This window comes from Dasypus novemcinctus, chromosome 3 (assembly GCF_030445035.2).
Source record: "Dasypus novemcinctus isolate mDasNov1 chromosome 3, mDasNov1.1.hap2, whole genome shotgun sequence".
NCBI classification, from domain to species: Eukaryota; Metazoa; Chordata; class Mammalia; order Cingulata; family Dasypodidae; genus Dasypus; species Dasypus novemcinctus.
Window position 1 is genome coordinate 714,180 of NC_080675.1, and position 16,733 is coordinate 730,912.

The 16,733-nt window shown below is 62.4% G+C and overlaps 1 protein-coding gene across 1 annotated transcript; it reads left to right on the top strand.

Moving 5' to 3' along the window:
• The first annotated feature begins 1,882 nt into the window (after nt 1-1,882).
• On the top strand, nt 1,883-16,179 carry GPR132 (G protein-coupled receptor 132). Its single transcript, XM_058290821.1, has 3 exons — nt 1,883-1,985; nt 5,838-5,949; nt 13,959-16,179. The coding sequence occupies exons 2-3, from the start codon at nt 5,943-5,945 to the stop codon at nt 14,912-14,914; spliced, it is 963 nt and encodes a 320-aa protein (XP_058146804.1). The 5' UTR covers nt 1,883-1,985; nt 5,838-5,942; the 3' UTR covers nt 14,915-16,179.
• Nucleotides 16,180-16,733: the final 554 nt, after the last annotated feature.

A 16,733-nucleotide genomic window follows, 5' to 3' on the forward strand; every position in this document is an offset into this window, starting at 1 on the left:
CAAGGGCGGCCGGGAGCTGCCCACAGAGGCCCGAGAGCCTGCAGTCTCTGGGGTGCACCCAGGCAGCCTGGCCGTGCTGTGTCCCTTGAGATGAGGGCCCAGGCTCCGGCTCCCACGGAGCCAGTGTGGATTCCCCACGGGCAGAGAGAGGGAGAGGACAGGGGTGGGGTCTTGCTGTCCCTCAGGCCAGGGCTGGGCCTGGAGACCCAGGCTCGCTGCTCAGGGACAGGGCAGTGGGCAGTGCGTGGTCTGGACTGAGCTGGGGACCCCTGGGACTCAGAGCCCTCGGCCAGACTCAGGGAGAGGGGCTCGAGGAAGCCAGATGGAGAACCTGCAGGGCCTCCCCCACGGACGGGGGCCGGACCCCAGCCCCTCCCCAGGGTGGCCCGGCGGAATAGGGACGCGGTCAGCACCCATCAAGCACAGGCTCCTGGGCCTCCCCTCTCCTCTGGGCTGGCTGCTCCCCTGGGGGAGGGGGAGCAGCTGCCCCAGCTCCCACCGCCCGGGCAGGCCCCACCGCCCTGCCCCAGGTCCCGGGTGCTGGCTGTCCTGCCCTAACGGGCACCACCCCCAGGCCAGGCAGCAACGCCGGAAGGCGGGGACGGTTCCAATGGGCTTCGGTCCTGGCCCCGTCAGCTGGGACTTCGGAGGAACCTTGGAGAACATGGCGGCTGCCTCCAGAACCACCTGGCAGGGGTCGCGATGAGACGGGTCCCAGAGGAAGGGGCCTGCGCCGCCAGCATGAAGCAGCAGTGCCCCCGGGCCCTCCCTTGGAGCCTGGCCCCTGCTGGGCCCTGGCAAACGCCTCCCCCCCCCCGACTTCCCAAGGTCCTGGGGCCACCTGAGACTGCTGGAGGGACAGGCCTGTCTTGGGGCTGTGTCAGAAAGCCTCAGCCCCATCGGGCATTTGGGAGGGCTGCCCTGTGCCCACGGCCCCCGAGAGCGAGCGACTCCTGGGCAGTGGCCCTGGCTGGACTTGGTGTCTGCGCCAGACGCTCCAGGGAGCACAGCCGCCAGCAGATGTTTTTGGAAGGACGAGCTCACCTGGAGCTCACACCTGCACGTGCTCCATGCCAGGTGGCAGGCTCCAGGGCCTGGGCACCCCCACCAAGCCCTCCGAAACTGCGGTCCGGGGATGGGACAAAGAGGTGCCAGGAGAGCCACGAGCCTCGGGTCTGCAGGGAAAGCACCACGTGGCAGGGGCCCTCGGGCCAGTGTCCACCTGCCCTGGGGCTCCCCCACCTTGAACACGCCCAGGGGTGTAGCTGCTGGGGACCGTGCTCCTGGGGCAGCGCCCACACATGTCCCCGGACGGCGGCAGGCAGGGTCACCCCAGAAACGTCTGTGGACCCCAGCTCCTCGGTGGGGCCCTGCCGGGCTGTGCAGACTGCAAGCGCCAGGGCCGGGATGGCGGGGGCCGCCGTGCCCCTTGTCTGCCTGCTGGGCAGCTGGCGGTAAGGGGCCTGGGGACTGCCCACGAGGGGAGAGAAGGACAGCCGTGCCCGTGGGGACAGAGCTCGTCCCGGGGCGCCCCTCGCCTCCCAGCCCACGAGGAGACCCCACGAGGAGGGCGGGGGGCACAGAGGCAGAGTGAGGGGGCAGGCGCCGGCTGGTCTGGGGGGCCCTCGGTGAGGGGCGGGCCCCCCACTGGCCTCCTGGGAGGGGGACCTGGGTGCCAGCCCTTGGCCCTGCCTGTGCCAGCCTGCCTGGGCCGCAGGGGAGCTGGCCCGCCTCCCTGGGGTCCCCCCTCCAGCCTTCCCCGCTTCCCCCAACCCAGTGAGAGCCACGAGCCACGAGGAGCAGAGCGTCAAGGCTGTTTCCTGCCACGCCTGTCCCCAGGAAGGTGACGAGGCCAGACTGTCACCCTGAAACTGTAAGCAGTTGGCCCGCAGCCGGGAGAGTTAGAGACAGAGCTGGGGGACGCCACGGCGCCACTTCCCGAAAGCTCCCGCCGGGCTGGGGTCGGCCTTGCCAGGGTGCTCTGAGTAAGTCACTGGCTCCGGCCGGAGTGGGTCCGGGGCGCTGGAGGCACGGGGGGGGCCTGTCTGCGTGACGTGGGGGGCTGCACGAGGAGAGAGCCCAGGCATGGGGCCAGCAGCCTGCAGGCAGGGGCAGGAGGGCCGGGAGGGAGGCCAGCGGCCGCCGTCCCACCCTTTGCTTTGGAGAGGCCCCGCCCCTGCTCGTGGCCGGGCTGCTGCCCCCAGAACCTCGCCTGCCCCTGCCAGGCACTGGGGATCCCCCCGTGTCGGGGCCGCGGTTGTGCCAGCTTCCTTCCTCCAGGGCTCGCTGGGCCCAGGGGCGCGGGGGCCACGAGGGGCTGCTCAGCCCGGTCGCGGGGGCGCAGTGGAGGCGCTGCCTGAGCCTGCCGGGCCCCGGCGATGCCTCCGGAGGCCGAGGGGGAGCTGGGCGAGGGTGGGCTGCGCCCGCGGAGGCCCCAGGCGTGGGGCGCCTCAGCCCGGGAGCCCGAGCGCCCTGCGCTTTCTAAAGCAGGGTGTTCTCGCGTTCCGCGCTCACCCCGAGGCTGAAGCGGGGTCGCCCCGGGGGGCTGCAGGTGCTTCAGCGCGCGCCCTCCAGAGGGACCCTGCGGGGCCGCGGCTCGGGTCCAGGACCCCCTCCCCGGGGATTGCCAAACGCAGGCGGAAGGGGCCAGGTGCGCAGGCAAGGCGTTCGCGGGAGCTTGGAGAGGCCGGTGCGTGGCGCGTGTGGGGCTGCGGCCGCGTGTAGGCGCAGGTATGAGGTTTTTCATAGTAAAAGTCTGATGGTAGATTTCAAAGCCTGGAGGACCGGGCGGGGCGTCGCTGGGGGCGAGCCGGCCTTTACCGCTGCGCCGCGGCTCACGGATATTGGAATATTGTCCCGAAGTGAGCGGGCAGGAGCCATGGGCGAGCCAAGCTGGTGGCAGCGCCGGCTGGGACAGGGCGGCTGCGGACACAGAGGCAGGGCGAGGTGGGCTGGGCCGGGGCAGCGGGGTCCAGAGGCCGAGGGACAGGCGCGGCGTGGGAGCCCAGGGGCGGGCTGCCCCGGGCACTTGGCGTCCTGGTAACCGCGCCGTGACCGCATGTCTGGCGGCAGCTGCCGCAGATCCGAGGTGAGCGGCCGCTGGTGGAGGCCGAGGGAGGAGACGCTGTGTTGTCCAGGGCTGGGCTGGGCGAGGCCGGACAGCAGGGCCCGTCCCCCGAGTCTGGTCGCCCCACCTGCTCCACACGCCCCTCCGCCGGCGTGCATCCCGGGTTGTGGACCCAAAAAGCGGGTGGGGGTGACTAAGGAAAGAGCAGGTCACGCACGCTGCCTGTCAGGGTGCTCGGGGTGGAGGGTCCCGGGTGGAGGGGGCAGGAGTGGAGGGGACGGGGGGAGGGTCCACGGTGGAGGGGGGCAGAAGGGAGGGGGCAGTGGGCGACAGCCAGGGGTAGGGGGGCAGGGATGATGGGGCAGGGGCGGAGGGCCTGGGGTGGAAGGGGTCAGGGGTGGAGGAGGCAGGGGTGGAGGAGGCAGGGGTGGAGGGGGCAGGGGGAGAGGGGATGGGGGGAGGGCCCTGGGGGGAGGGGCAGGGATGGAGGGGATGGGGGGAGAAGGCAGGGGGGAGGGGCAGGGGGAGGGGCAGAGCTCGAGGGGCAGGGGTGGAGAGGGATGGGGGGGAGGGGGAAACAGTCCAGGGGTGGGGGGCAGGGATGATGGGGCAGGGGTGAAGGGTCCGGGGTGGAGGGGGCAGGGAGGGAGAGTCTGGGCGGGAGGGGTACAGGGGTGGAGGAGGCAGGGGTGGCAGGGGCAGGGATGGAGATGGGTGGGCAGGGGTGATGGGGGCAGGGGTGGAGGGTCTTGGGGGGAAAGGGGCAGGGTGGGGGGGGATAGGGGGAAGGGGGCAGGGATGGAGGGTCGGGGGTGGAGGGGGCAGGGTGGGGGGCCCGGGGGGGGGTCCTGCAGTCTCCATGAGGCAACAGGAAGTTCCTGGAGGGCCAAGGCTGGGCGGTGCCTTCTGGAAGGTTCTTGTCCCAGCTGGGCTGTCCCCACCTGAGAGGCAGCCCTTCCCCCCACCTGGACGTCCGCGTTGGGGCCCGGGGCAGGGCTGGGGTCTTCCTGGTGCCGAGGAGCCCTCCGCAGAGCCCCCTCCCGCAGGCCGGCGTGGCAGGGCCCTGCCCGCCCGGGGCGTGAGTGTGCACTTTCGGGACAGCCGCCACTTCCCCTGCTTGGGCAGAAGTGGCCCGGGCCCCACGCCTGCCCTCCAGCTGCCGGGCAAAGGCCCCTTGGCCTCCGCGCCGGGGCTGCGCCAGGCTCACGTGGCGGCGCCGCGTGGGGCCTCAGAGGGCAGACCCCGGCCCCCCAGAGCCAGGCCGGGCCCCGGGGGTCTCGTAAGTGTGCACATGTCCCCGGCCTGCATGACCCTGGACCCTCTTCCCGGGTCCCTCAGTCCACCTCCCCCCCCCCCCCCGGTTCGCTCCGCCTCTTGGCATCTTGGCATGCAGGCCTCAGCTGGCCCACACACGTCCAAAATCTCCCCAAGTCCCCACCGAGTAACCTCCACCCCCCCCCCCGCCTTCCCCCTTCCAGATCGGAACCTGAAACTGACCCCAAGAAGCCTGAGTGTGTGTGTGTGGGGGGGCTGTGTCCCACCGGGTGGTCGTCCCGTCCCCGTGCAGGCCCGGGCAGCTCTCCCCGAGCGGCGTGGGGCCGGGCGCCACACGCCCGCGGGCGCGTCGCGGGGTCCCCCCCGGAGGTGACCTTTCTGTCCTCTGTCTCACCGCAGGGCCTCGTCGGGTTTTCGGAGGGTTATTTTCAGGTTCTTCCCAAGTCAGAGCACTTCCTGTAATGGCAGGTGAACGCCAGGGCTTCCTGTCAGCTCCAGTTTTGAGAAACGTACTTGAAAAAAAGGCCGCGATGCTCACTGCCCAGCAGGGCCGGGAGTGCTCAGCAGGGAGGACCGGGGGCTCCCCCACTGGAGCGCGGTTTCTAGAAAGTTCTGGGGGCCTCGGAGCCCTGCGCAGGCCAGGACACGAGGCACAGGTCCACGCACCGGGACCACCCCGTGCGCCCGGCCCGGCCAAGGGCACTGGTTTTGGGGACGGGAATGGGGTGCCTGGTGGGCCGGCGGGGCCTGCGGCCAGGACGCGCGCAGGACGAGCCTGCCCCTCGGTGCCCAGGCTTGGGGTGCGTTGCCCTCACCAGGTGCAGATGAGTCGGCCGTGCGCCTGGAATCTCGAGTGTGGTTAGTGGAGGAGCCTGAGAAGGTACCCACGAGCCCGTCCACCTGCCCTTCGCCCCAGCCCTCCCCAGGGTCCCACCCTCTCCATCCCGGGTGACGGCTGTGAGTAATTCAACAGACGCCGGCGCCCTGCCTGACGACCTCACCGGGAGAAGTTCCTAGAAGGGGCCTTACTGGGGCAACAGCTACACGCATTTAAAATTTCTGGAAACATGTTGCCAAATTGTGCTCCCGAAAGTCTGTGCCGTGCACACTCCCGTGAACAGCTTGGGTACCCGTTTCCTCGCAGGAACACCAACAATTAAATCCCTTATTTCCACCAGTCTGATGGGCAAAAACTACTGCCGTCTCGTGTTCACATCCACAGTCATTCGACTGTCAGTGGAGCTGGCATTCTCCCGATCTTTAGCAGCTGTTCTTATTTCTTCTGTGAATTATCTGTTCATGGCTTTTGACAAATGTTGTCTTATGTTGTCTTATGTTGATCTGTGCGAATTCTTTATATATAAAGGACTTACTTTATTCCGCAGGATCAATGCAGACTTGGAACATCAAGAGGGTTATTAGCCCCTCATCAGCTCAGTTAATCTGTGGCTTAATCGGATTTCTCTAAAGCAGTTTCAATTTTCCTTTTTTCCAGGGCATTTAAAGCTCGGCGTAAACGTCCCAGTGGGGTCGACAAGGCGCACGGAGTGAGCTGGGATACTTGTTTCAGGGCCACCTCTGACCCGGGACTCCTGGGAAGATGGCAGGTGAGTGAGCCCCGCGGCCGCCACGCCCCGGCTACGTGTTCGAGGCGGCCCCTGAGGACTTTTTTTCCTACTGTGCGCTTGGTCTCATAACGGGGATAATTACTTAATATCAACATATTGGAAGGTGGGTGTGGCCCAATCGCTTGGGCTCCCGTCTACCATGAGGGAGGTCCAGGGTTCGATTCCTGGGGCCTCCTGGTGAGGGGGAGCTGGCCTGAGCGGAGAGCTGGGAGAGCTGGCGCAGCAAGATGACGCAACAAAAAGACACAGAGGAGAGACAACAAGAGACGCAGCAGCCGGGACGCTGAGGCAGCCTCTCTCCCACTCCGGAAGTTTCCAGGATCAGTTCCCGGAGTCGCCTAAAGAGAAGAAAAGCAGACAGAGAAGTACATAGAGCGAGTGGACGTAGAGACAAGGGGAGGGTGGGGGGGAGGAGAAATAAGTAAATAAATCTTCTTAAAAATTAGCGAAAATAGCTTTATTGAAATCAGAAACGAAGTCCAAGACTGAAGCTGGAGGCGCTCGCCGGAGCCTGGAGCTGGCCGCTGCGCAGTCTTCTGAGCTCCAGGACGGCAGCGAGGGGCTGTGGCTGGCTCCTGGGCTCCTCCGGACAGGGGCCAGTGCTGAGCCAGCGCTGACTGCATCCCCTGGGGCTGGCCCTTGCCCTGCGCTCTCCTGGGAGCGCTTGACCCCACGGCCGGGCCCCGAGGCCCCTGCCCTCACCCTAGGCTCTTCCGGGGCAGGGGGTCTGGGGCAGAGGGGGCCACCCTCCCCTGCACCGGGCGGGTGTGTGTTGTGGGATACTGGCTTACCTGTTCCTTATTGTAAATGTTACACCTGTAGATGTTGCAGTTGCTCCCTGTTATTGTAGGTGATGTTGCAGTTCTAACAGCAAACAGCTGCTCGGTAGTTTCCAGTAAATACGAGATGGAAACTAGGGTTGAGGCTCTCAGTTCCAGAAGCTGGGAGACCCCTGGTCCCATCTTTATCTCCTCTCCTATGTCTCTCTTTCTGTCCTTTATTTCTTCAGTTCTGCGTCGCCTTCCCTTCGTGCGAACCCAGTGGTGAGCTGGTCTCAGCAGGCGTGGGGGCTGCAGGGGTCGGACCCAAGCCTCTGGGGAGCGTGGGGCCCTGCAGGGCCCCCTGGCAGCCCCAGGGACGCGGCCCCCGGAGATGCTGGGACGGACTCGGCCGCGCTGGACCCAGGGCGGGGCTCTGTGGATGAGGCCATCGTGTCTGGTGCCACGCGGGCCGCTGGTGGACAGGGGCTGTTTGGAGCCCATGCACGGGGGTGGGTCGGGCAGGTGCGCCAGCGGGAGCCGGGGCGCGAGGATGGCCGGGGGTCTCTGCGAGCCCGGGAGCACCACCGCCTCGGGCCAGGAGGGGGATGTCCTGGCGCCCTAGCGGGTAGTGTCTGTGCAGCGCCCGGGGACGGAGCGGCGCCCTCTCCCCAGCCCGGGCCCCGTGGCCCACGCCTCCTCACGGCGCCCCCAGCCCCGCTGCTCTTGCGTGACTCCTGAGGCCGGCGACCGCCAGGGCGGGCACCGCGTGCCCAGAGCGGGCGGGAAGGGCGCGGGCGGGAGGCGGGCTGCACCCTGGACCACCTGCTCCGCTCCTCGTCCTCCGCGACCAGCCCGCAGCCGACGGCCCCAGGCGCCCCCCTGGCTTCTGCCGCTGCCTCCTGCCGCGAGCCCCACGCCGCCGCGAGGCCCTGGGGGCCGCGTGTCAGCCCGTCCCGGCGGTGGCCAGGGGCATTTGGGACACACGGGGCTTTACTGGTGAGGCCTGCAAGCTCAGGGGCCAAGGAACGGCCAGGACGTGGCACCGCGGATGCCCCGATGTGCCAACAACGGCCAGCCCGGCCACCCTGCCCGCGCCCGGAGGCCTGCATGCCGGAGCGTCCCTCGTCACTCCCGGTTCCGTGTAAGCAGCCACCAGGCGGCCTTGGGGCTCAGGGCGACGGCCCCCGAGGGGCGCAGCCTTCCCTGCCGTGCCGAGGCCGGCGCGGGCCTGCGCCCCTCAGCAGGGGCGTCAAGCCCGGAAGCGCAGCTCAAACCTGCAAGAAGCGCCATGGAGGCCTGGCAGCTCCGAGTTCTTGCCCCTTCACAGAGGGAAGGAAAATGGGGGGTGGGCACTGCAGGACGCGGGGGTGGGGGGCCCGGGGCACAGCAGGAGGGGGGGGGTAATAGGGTGGGGGGGCCCCAGGGCACAGCAGGAGGTAGGGGCATGGGGTGGGGAGGTGGGGGTTGTGGGGTGCCCCGGGACACAGCAGGAGGGGGTCATGGGGTGGGGGGGCCCCGGGACACAGCAGGAGGGGGTGGGGTGGGAGTGGGCGCGGTTTGCGCAGGGTCCACCGGCACAGGGACGGCTTCGGGGGGAGCCTGCCTTCTGTGGGGGAGACTTGGCCCCCGCCCGCTGGCCTTGCGTGGCCTGGGGTGCAGGGGGCCAGGGGAGCAAGCCCACTCCCTCCCCGCAGTCCTCGCCTTGCACGCAGGCCGCAGAGAACAAGGCCCTGCGGCACGCCAGGAAGCGGCTCCCCGGGTGGAGCCGGAAGATTGAGAGAGAAGTTCCTGCCGCGAGAGAAGTACGTTGATATAACAAACGAGACAGAAGAGGGAGTGAAACCAGCAGCCCACCGAGAGGCCCGGCGGACTTGGAAAGGACACAGATGAAATTTCTGGAAATGAAAACTACAATAACTGAACTTTTAAACTCAGTGGATGAGCTAAAAAGAAGATATATAGATAAAAAGAAAATTAATAAACAGAGGTTAGATATGAATAAATTATCCAGAAGGCATCGTCCAAGACAAAAAGGCGGAAGGAGTGAAAGTGTGGGAGGAGACGGAGGTCTAGGAAGTGATAAGATATCAGGCGTCCCCACGTGGCTAATCTGAGTTCCTGGAGAAGACGAGACAGAGACAGCACGAGGCGAGTGGTTTGGTTTTTTTCCAGAATTGATGGAAGGAGTAAATTCTCAGATTCAGAAGGTCCAAAGGCATGACAATTAGACGCAGAAGCCAGAACACAGGGGGACCCCGTCTGCGGCCGAGCTGGAAACGGATCCACAGCGAAGCTCCCTCTGTAGAACAGGAGCACAATAAGGGCGTTTCAGATGCCCAGACACGGAAGGAGCTCGCTTCCGCTGAGGAAACGCTGAGGGCTCCTTCAAGGAAGGAGCCCAGTCTCGAAGACAGGCCGTGGTGAAGAGCAAGAGTGAGCAAAAACAAAACTCGCGGCTGCTTTAAACGGGCTGGCTTTAGGAAATAACAATAATGTCTAACTCCTGGGGTTAAAAACAACACCCCCCCCAAAAACCCCACAACTAAAATAACTGGACAAGCCAGACTTTGGGGTGATTAGAGTTACAGCCTTTGGAAATCCTTGTATATTCAGGAGGGAAAAGGTTCTGAATAATGTTAAGTTCATTAAATAGGCCTGTTAAAATTTTTAGGTGATACCTAAAAGAAAAATTAGACAATAATGCCCAAGGCAATAGAGGAGGTAAAATAGAATGAGGGAAACAAAACCCTCGAAAAATCTAAAAGAAAGGGAATAAAAAGAGAGAAAATAGAAATAGATAAGAGCAAATAAGATGGAGAAAATAAATAAAAATGTACCCATAACGTTATAATTGTAAACGAACTGAACTACTTTTAAGGACCTCGCCCCTGACATCCATGTCAGCTGACTGGCGCCTTTCATTCCAGCTGCAGCCTAATTTTCCTTTGCACACTAACCCAACACCGTCACAGGTTCCGGGGGAAGTCGCGGAGCTACTGGGGTGGGCGGATATTCTGCCTACCTCAGAGCTAAAGAACATTGTGGCGTACGTAATGATAAAAGGGTCACTTCCCCAGGAGAGCAGAGGCATTTTTAAACTTATATGTGCCAATTAACCATCACTTTAAATACATACAGCAAACGCTGAGAGAACTACAAGGAGAAATGGACAAATCCTGCATCACAGCAGAGACGCTAACCATCTTTCGGGAACTGATGGGTCAAGCCGGCAGGAAAGCGGCTGGCTGACGTGTTACGGTCGGGAAGCGAGACAGCTGGGTCCAGCTCACACAGCTGGCCGCTCACGCGCTGGGGGTGGAGAGCGGCCGAGCCCCAAAGGCTTGTGCGTCCTTCTGGAAGAGGCAGGGCCCAACCCTCGACCACACCGAGGATGTACGTCGAGCATCCGCGACTCGACAACTAGAGAATAAAAAGTCTTTTTAAAAAACCAACTTATTATTCTGACATATTTCCAAACTTATAGAACAGTTACAAAAACAATACAAACCCATTACAGAGGACTCCAACATACCCAGATACCCAGATGTACCAACTTTAATATTTTGACACATTTGTCACCCATCTACCTATCGTTCCATCCATCTATTAAAAACATTTTCTGAACACTAGAGTGCAGGTTGCACACGTCATGCTCCCTGAACCCTAATACTGCCCTGTACATTTCCTGAGAACAAGGGTATTCAGTTTTGGAACCACCTCAAGTTCAAGAAATGTAACATTGCTATAAAACTTATACTCCAATTTATTTTATGTCCCCAAAATATCCTTTTGGGTCTTTTCTCTTCCACTGTTAGATCTTGCCCAGGATTACACACTGCATTTAATTACATTGTCTCTTTACTTGCTTATTTTTTTGAATCGTGAGAGCACACAGAATGAACTTTCCCATCTCTTTTTTTTTTTTTTTTAAAGATTTATTTATTTATTTCATTTCCCCCCCTCCCCTGGTTGTCTGTTCTTGGTGTCTATTTGCTGCGTCTTGTTTCTTTGTCCGCTTCTGTTGTCGTCAGCGGCACGGGAAGTGTGGGCGGCGCCATTCCTGGGCAGGCTGCTCTTTCTTTTCACGCTGGGCGGCTCTCCTCACGGGCACACTCCTTGCGCGTGGGGCTCCCCTACGGGGGGGACACCCCTGTGTGGCAGGGCACTCCTTGCGCGCATCAGCGCTGCGCATGGCCAGCTCCACACGGGTCAAGGAGGCCCGGGGTTTGAACCGCGGACCTCCCATATGGTAGACGGACGCCCTAACCACTGGGCCAAAGTCCGTTTCCCAAACTTTCCCATCTCAACCACTCCCAGCGCACCAGTCACGGGGCTTACTCGTCTACGCTGTTGTGGTACCTTCAGCACCTTCTGTTACTAGAAACTTCCCATCCACACAGAAACCCCGTACCAGCCTTGCTTTCGTTCCCCGTCGCCCTGCCCCAGCTCCCGGGACCTGCACCCTCACCTCTGAGCCTCCACCTTCCTGACGTTTGGGTGGTGGTGGCCATGGCCCTAAGGGGAACATCCCACGTCTGTAGCACTCTCATTCGCTTGGACACCACCCAACCTCAAGGGCATGCACAAACTGTGTTCTTTACCCTTCCATCTCCGCACCTTCATGTAGTTCTTATTACAAATTACACGTTCATACGGTGAGTCTAACACCACTGATTTATCGTTACATTTAATGCATTTACCTATTAGATCCTGTAGGAAGTAAAAAGTGGACTTACAAACCAAAACTGCAGTAGTACTGCCGTTCATATTTACCCCTGCGTGACACTTAGTGGAGGTGATTATTTCTGTGGGCGGCTCCCATCTGCTTGGTGTCCTTTCCGTCAGCCCGCAGGGCTCTCTTTAGCACCTCTTGTAGGGCCGGGCTGGTGGTGACCAGCTCCCTCTGCCTTTGTTAATCTGGAAACGTCTAAATCTCCCTCACTTTTGAAAGTCAGTTTTGATGAATATAGAATTTTGGGGTGGCACTTTCTCGCTTTCAGCACATTAACTATGTCATCCCACTACCTTCTTGCCTCTCTGTTGAGTCAGCAGTTAATTTACTGGGCTCCTTGTATGTGACACCTTGCTTCTGTCTTCCAGAATTCTCTCTTTGGGATTTGACAGTTTGATTATAAGCCATGGGTCTACTTGGGCTTATCCTGTTTGTAGTTCATCTTGGGTATGTATATTCATGTCTTTTGTTAAATCGGTTTTAACATTATTGCCATTTTTTCAGCCGTTTTCAGCCATTATTTCTTGGAATGTTCTCTTCCTTCTCCTTCTGGGCCCCCACATTGCGTCTGCTGGCCACCTGGCTCCGTCGGCTCCGTCACTTTCCTCATTCTTTCCTCCTCCTCAGACTGGGTGATTGCAGTTGTCTTACCTTCAGGTCCTCTGGCTCGTCCTGCTGTTGAACTTCTGGGGGATTTTTAATTTCTGTTACTGTGGTCTTCAGCTCTGTATTCTTCTTATAATTTCCATCTCTTTGCCGATATTCTCTTTGTGTTCATCTATCATTTAGTTTTGTCCATGTTTTCCTTTAGCTTTTTGAGCATTTTAGGGCAATTGCTTTCTGTTTGTTTCTATGTTTTGTAACCTTTTGTTGAAACCTGGGCGTTTTGATAATTTTTTGTGTTATTGCTGGAATTTAGACTCTGAGACGTCTGTTTTTTTAAGCTTTATCTAGCTAGTGTTATGACAGAGCTTTCCTTGATGCCAAGAGCTAACCAAAAAAAAGAAGGAAAAACAAAAACAGTCTTTGCAGGTGGCCCTGCGCAGGTGCTCTGCTTCGGGGCTTGTCCTTACTGTGAGTTGAGAGAGTAGCTCGGGGCAAAGCCAGGGGCCTCCCCCATCCTTTCTGCTTGTCTTGTCTGGGGCCTGTGTGTGTGGCTAGAGGGTCCCATGTCCCTCCTCCCTAGGAAACATTCCTGCCTGTGGCCAGCAGTCCCCTCCCAGGCAGCACGGCTCGACTGCTCTCCCACAGCCTCTGTAGGAGGTCGCTCCACCGGGGGCATTGGACGGATGGCGAGTCCCTCAGGCCACGGCCAGAGGTTGGGCCAGGCCCCGTGCTCCCGGCATGTGCTCCAGGGTCACTCTGCTCCCTCTGGAACCGGGCCCAGGGACCTGCACCGGGAGCGCAGGTGGGCTCTGTGCTGAGCCAGCGGGGGTGGAGAGGTGGTCAGCTGGGGTGGGGTGAGACTCTCACCACTTAAAATGGCCTTTTCTTGATTGAGTAGTTGCCCTGTGTTTCAGTCAGCCCAAGAGGTGCTGATGCAAAATACCAGGAATCTGTTGGCTTTTATAAAGGTTATTATTTGGGGTAGGAGCTCTCAGATACCAGGCCATAAAGCACAAGTTACTTCCCCACCAAAGTCTATTTCCACGTGTTAGAGCAGGACGGCTGCCGACGTCTGCGAGGACTCAGGCTTCCTGGGTTCCTCTTCCCGGGGCTTGCTCCTCTCTGGGCTCCGCTGCTGTGCTCTCTCCACAAGCTCGGCTGTGGACTGTCAGGCGGACGGCTGTGTCTCTCCCCAGGGCCTCTGCCATGTCTGTGGAGCCGTCTCTCGTCCTCTGTGTTCTTCTCCTGTGTGTCCGCTTCCTGGGCTCCAGCTCAAGACTCCAGCATCAAAGTTCCCAGCTCTGTCATCCGTGAGCCCCGCCCACCAAGGGGCGGGGACTCAACGCTGTGCTGACGTGATCCAGTCACAGCCCAACAGTAACTCAGTCAGGATGCGTCCCAGTCACAGCCCAACCGTAACTCAGTCATGATGCGCCCAGTCACAGCCCAACCGTAACTCAGTCATGACCCGGCCCAGTCACGGCCCAGTGCCCACCCGATTACAAACACAATCCAGCGTCTACTTTTGTAACCACATCAAACCGCCACGCCTGCTCCGCCATCCTTTCCCTGGAGCTTGCAGAGACGTCCCTGCCGGTGGCTGCGCCCTGCAGCCGCTCACGCCGTCATCTTGAATCGGATGTGGCCGAGAATAAACACTCTTCACAAGCCCGCTGGCAACATTCCTGAAAAGTGGCTCCAGTGGGCTGCGAAGCCTCAGCCCATGTTCTCTGCCCTCCCACTGCTGGGCAGGAAGTCGTACTCTAAGGACCCCTGGGCACGCTTAGGCGCTGGTGCCTCTGGTCCGGAGCTGCCGTGCGTCTCCCCGTCTTGTCTCGCGACCGCCCAGTCTCCTGGGACCCCTCCTCACTCTGGTCTTTGTCCCACAGGAGACAACACCTCGGCAGTGCGGTGCGACCCGTCGTTCGAGGAAAGCAGGGTGTTCCTGGTGGTTTTGTACAGCGTGGTGTGCGCCCTGGGCTTCCCGGCCAACTGCCTGACGGCGTGGCTGACGCTGCTGCAGGCTCTGCAGGGCAGCGTGCTGGCTGTCTACTTGTTCTGCCTGGCGCTGTGCGAGCTGCTCTACCTCAGCACCCTGCCGCTCTGGGTCGTCTACGTCCAGAACGGGCACCACTGGGCCCTGGGTCCCCGGGCCTGCAAGTTTACCGCCTACATCTTCTTCTGCAACATCTACGTCAGCATCCTCTTCCTGTGCTGCATCTCCTGCGACCGCTTCATGGCGGTGGTGTATGCCCTGGAGAGCCACGGCCGCCGCAACCAGAGGACCGCCATGGCCGTTTCCGCCTCGGTCTTTGTGCTCGTCGGGCTCATCCACTACCCCGTGTTCCAGATGAAGGACGAGGACAGGTGCTTCGAGACACTGCCCACGGACCACAAGACCGCGGGCTACCACTACTCGCGGTTTGTCGTGGGGTTCGCGGTCCCGCTCTCGGTCATCGCCTTCACCAACCACCGGATCTTCGAGAGCATCAGGCTGAGCGCGGGCCTGAGCGCAGTGCAGAAGGCCAGGGTGCGGCGCTCCCTGACCGCCGTCGTGGTCATCTTCCTGGTCTGCTTCGCCCCCCACCACCTGATGCTCCTCGTCAAGGCCGTCGCCTTCTCCTACCACAGAGGCACCTGGGCCGCGGTGTGTGACTTCGAGATCCGGGTGTACACGCCGTCAGCGATGTTCCTGTGCCTGTGCACGGTGAACAGCGTGGCCGACCCCATCATCTACGTGCTGGCCACCGACAACTCGTGGCAGGAACTGAGCAGGATCCACAGGCAGTGGAGAGAGCGGTCCACGAACACCGACGGCGGCAGCTTGCGTGATCCACGGAGGTGAGGGCGCCCGCCAAGCTTGCCGGCGGCTCCCCAGGCCCGTCCACTCCCGGGAGCACAGTCAGGGCTGTGGGGCTCCCCGCGCACCCCCGAGGGGCTGTGCGAGCAGCCCTGCTGACCCCAAGTGCCCATAGGAGGGGACAAACAGGCGCAGGAGTCCAGGGGCCCGTGGCTCGCTCTGAGCCCACCAGCCTCAGGCCCGTGGCGCCGGCCGACCGAACCTCTCCAGGAAACCTGCCCCTGGCTTCTTGTTCCCAGAGCCACTTCCTCCATGAGCCCCTGCCCCTTGGGGGACGTGGCCCCCAGGCTGACCGCTGGGAAGCTGGCCTCCCACCGGGGGTCCATGGTGACGCTTCCAGGCCCCGGGGAGCCCGGGGAGGCGTGGGGGGCCCTGCATCCCAGCGTCGCCGCGAGTGCGCAGCGGGGCTGGCCCGGAGCCTCCACGGTCTGGGCTTTCAGGCTAGAGTTGAGCAGCGGCGGACGGGGCACGGGGCTTCCTGCGTGCCTTTGCCTCGTGATATCATGCATCCCCCGAAGGCCACCCAGCACCGTCACCGGTCACCCTGGGACAGCCCCAGGCCTGGCAGGTGGACAGGAGCCCGCCCCGAGGGCCTGTGGCCAGGAATGACGCCTCGAGCCGCTGTGCGCAGCTCCGCACAGCAGCCCCCGCATCCCCGCGGGGAACCCCAAGTGCTCAGCAGGACTGCCGGTCTGGCGGAGACGCGCCGAGCCCTGCACCCGCCGTGGGCTAACACGCTGCCCCGAGGCCCAGGACGCGCTGAACACCTCGGCCAAGGACTCAGACCAGCCGGTCGGGAGCGGACGCCCCAGCCACCCCCCCCAACCGGGGCAGTGACAGCGCGGAGGTGGCGCTGCTCCCTGGAAGTGGCCTGGGCTGGAGGCGGGTCCTGGCCTGCACAGACGTGCTCCGGCCGCTTCCGGCCACGAAGCTGCCTCAGCCGCCTGCCTTGGCGGGCCGCGTCGACCTCAGCCGGTCACTGTCCAGCCTGGCCCTTGCCCCCTCCTTCGGCCTTAGTCCCCTTGCGAGTGGGAGCAGTGTGGGCTGACGGTGACCAGAGCAGAGGAGACTGACCAGCTGTGGCCTGGCCGGCCGTGGACAGGGAGGCTGGTGGACGGGGGTGGCCGGCAGCCGCCTGAAGGCCGTCCCAGGACTTGTCTCCCACAGAGCTGTGTGGGGTCGAGCGCTAAAGGAAGGTTTCATTTCTGCAAGGCAGTTGAGAAAATGCATTTTCTAATAAAATCATACAATACATGTTAGTTCCAAATCCCTTTTAAACGAAATAATGCAATTTTACCTTCTGAGGTAAACCTTTCCTCTGAGGGGCCCATAGGGCCTAGCACCCTCTCCCGGGTTCCTCAGGGCCCCCCCCCACTGACTCGGCAGGGAGCAGCAGCACGCCCCCCAGCCCAGGACCGCACGCGGTGGGGCCCGCGTCCCCCCACCCTCCAGGCAGACGCCAGGGCACTGGGCACTGGGACGTGGCGTGAGCCTGGTCTGGGGCACCATGGGGTAGGGAACCCATGGGGTAGGGGCACCGGGAGGGCCCCCAAGCTGTGAGCGTGCACCAGCGGGGCGCCTCCTTCCTTGCTCACCGCCCGCCCCCCACAGTCAGCGCCCTGCCGGCCCCCTCGGGTCCCACTGCCCTCACGCCGGCCAAGCCTGGGACGAGGAGGACACCAGCGGTGAACCGTCCTCTGGGCCGGGCCCTGGCCTGGGTCCCGAGCCCCAGCTCCCGCCCCACGCGGCCGGAGGGGCAGAGCCAGGCAGGGCCCACCCGCCGCCCCGGAGCGCCCAGCCCCCG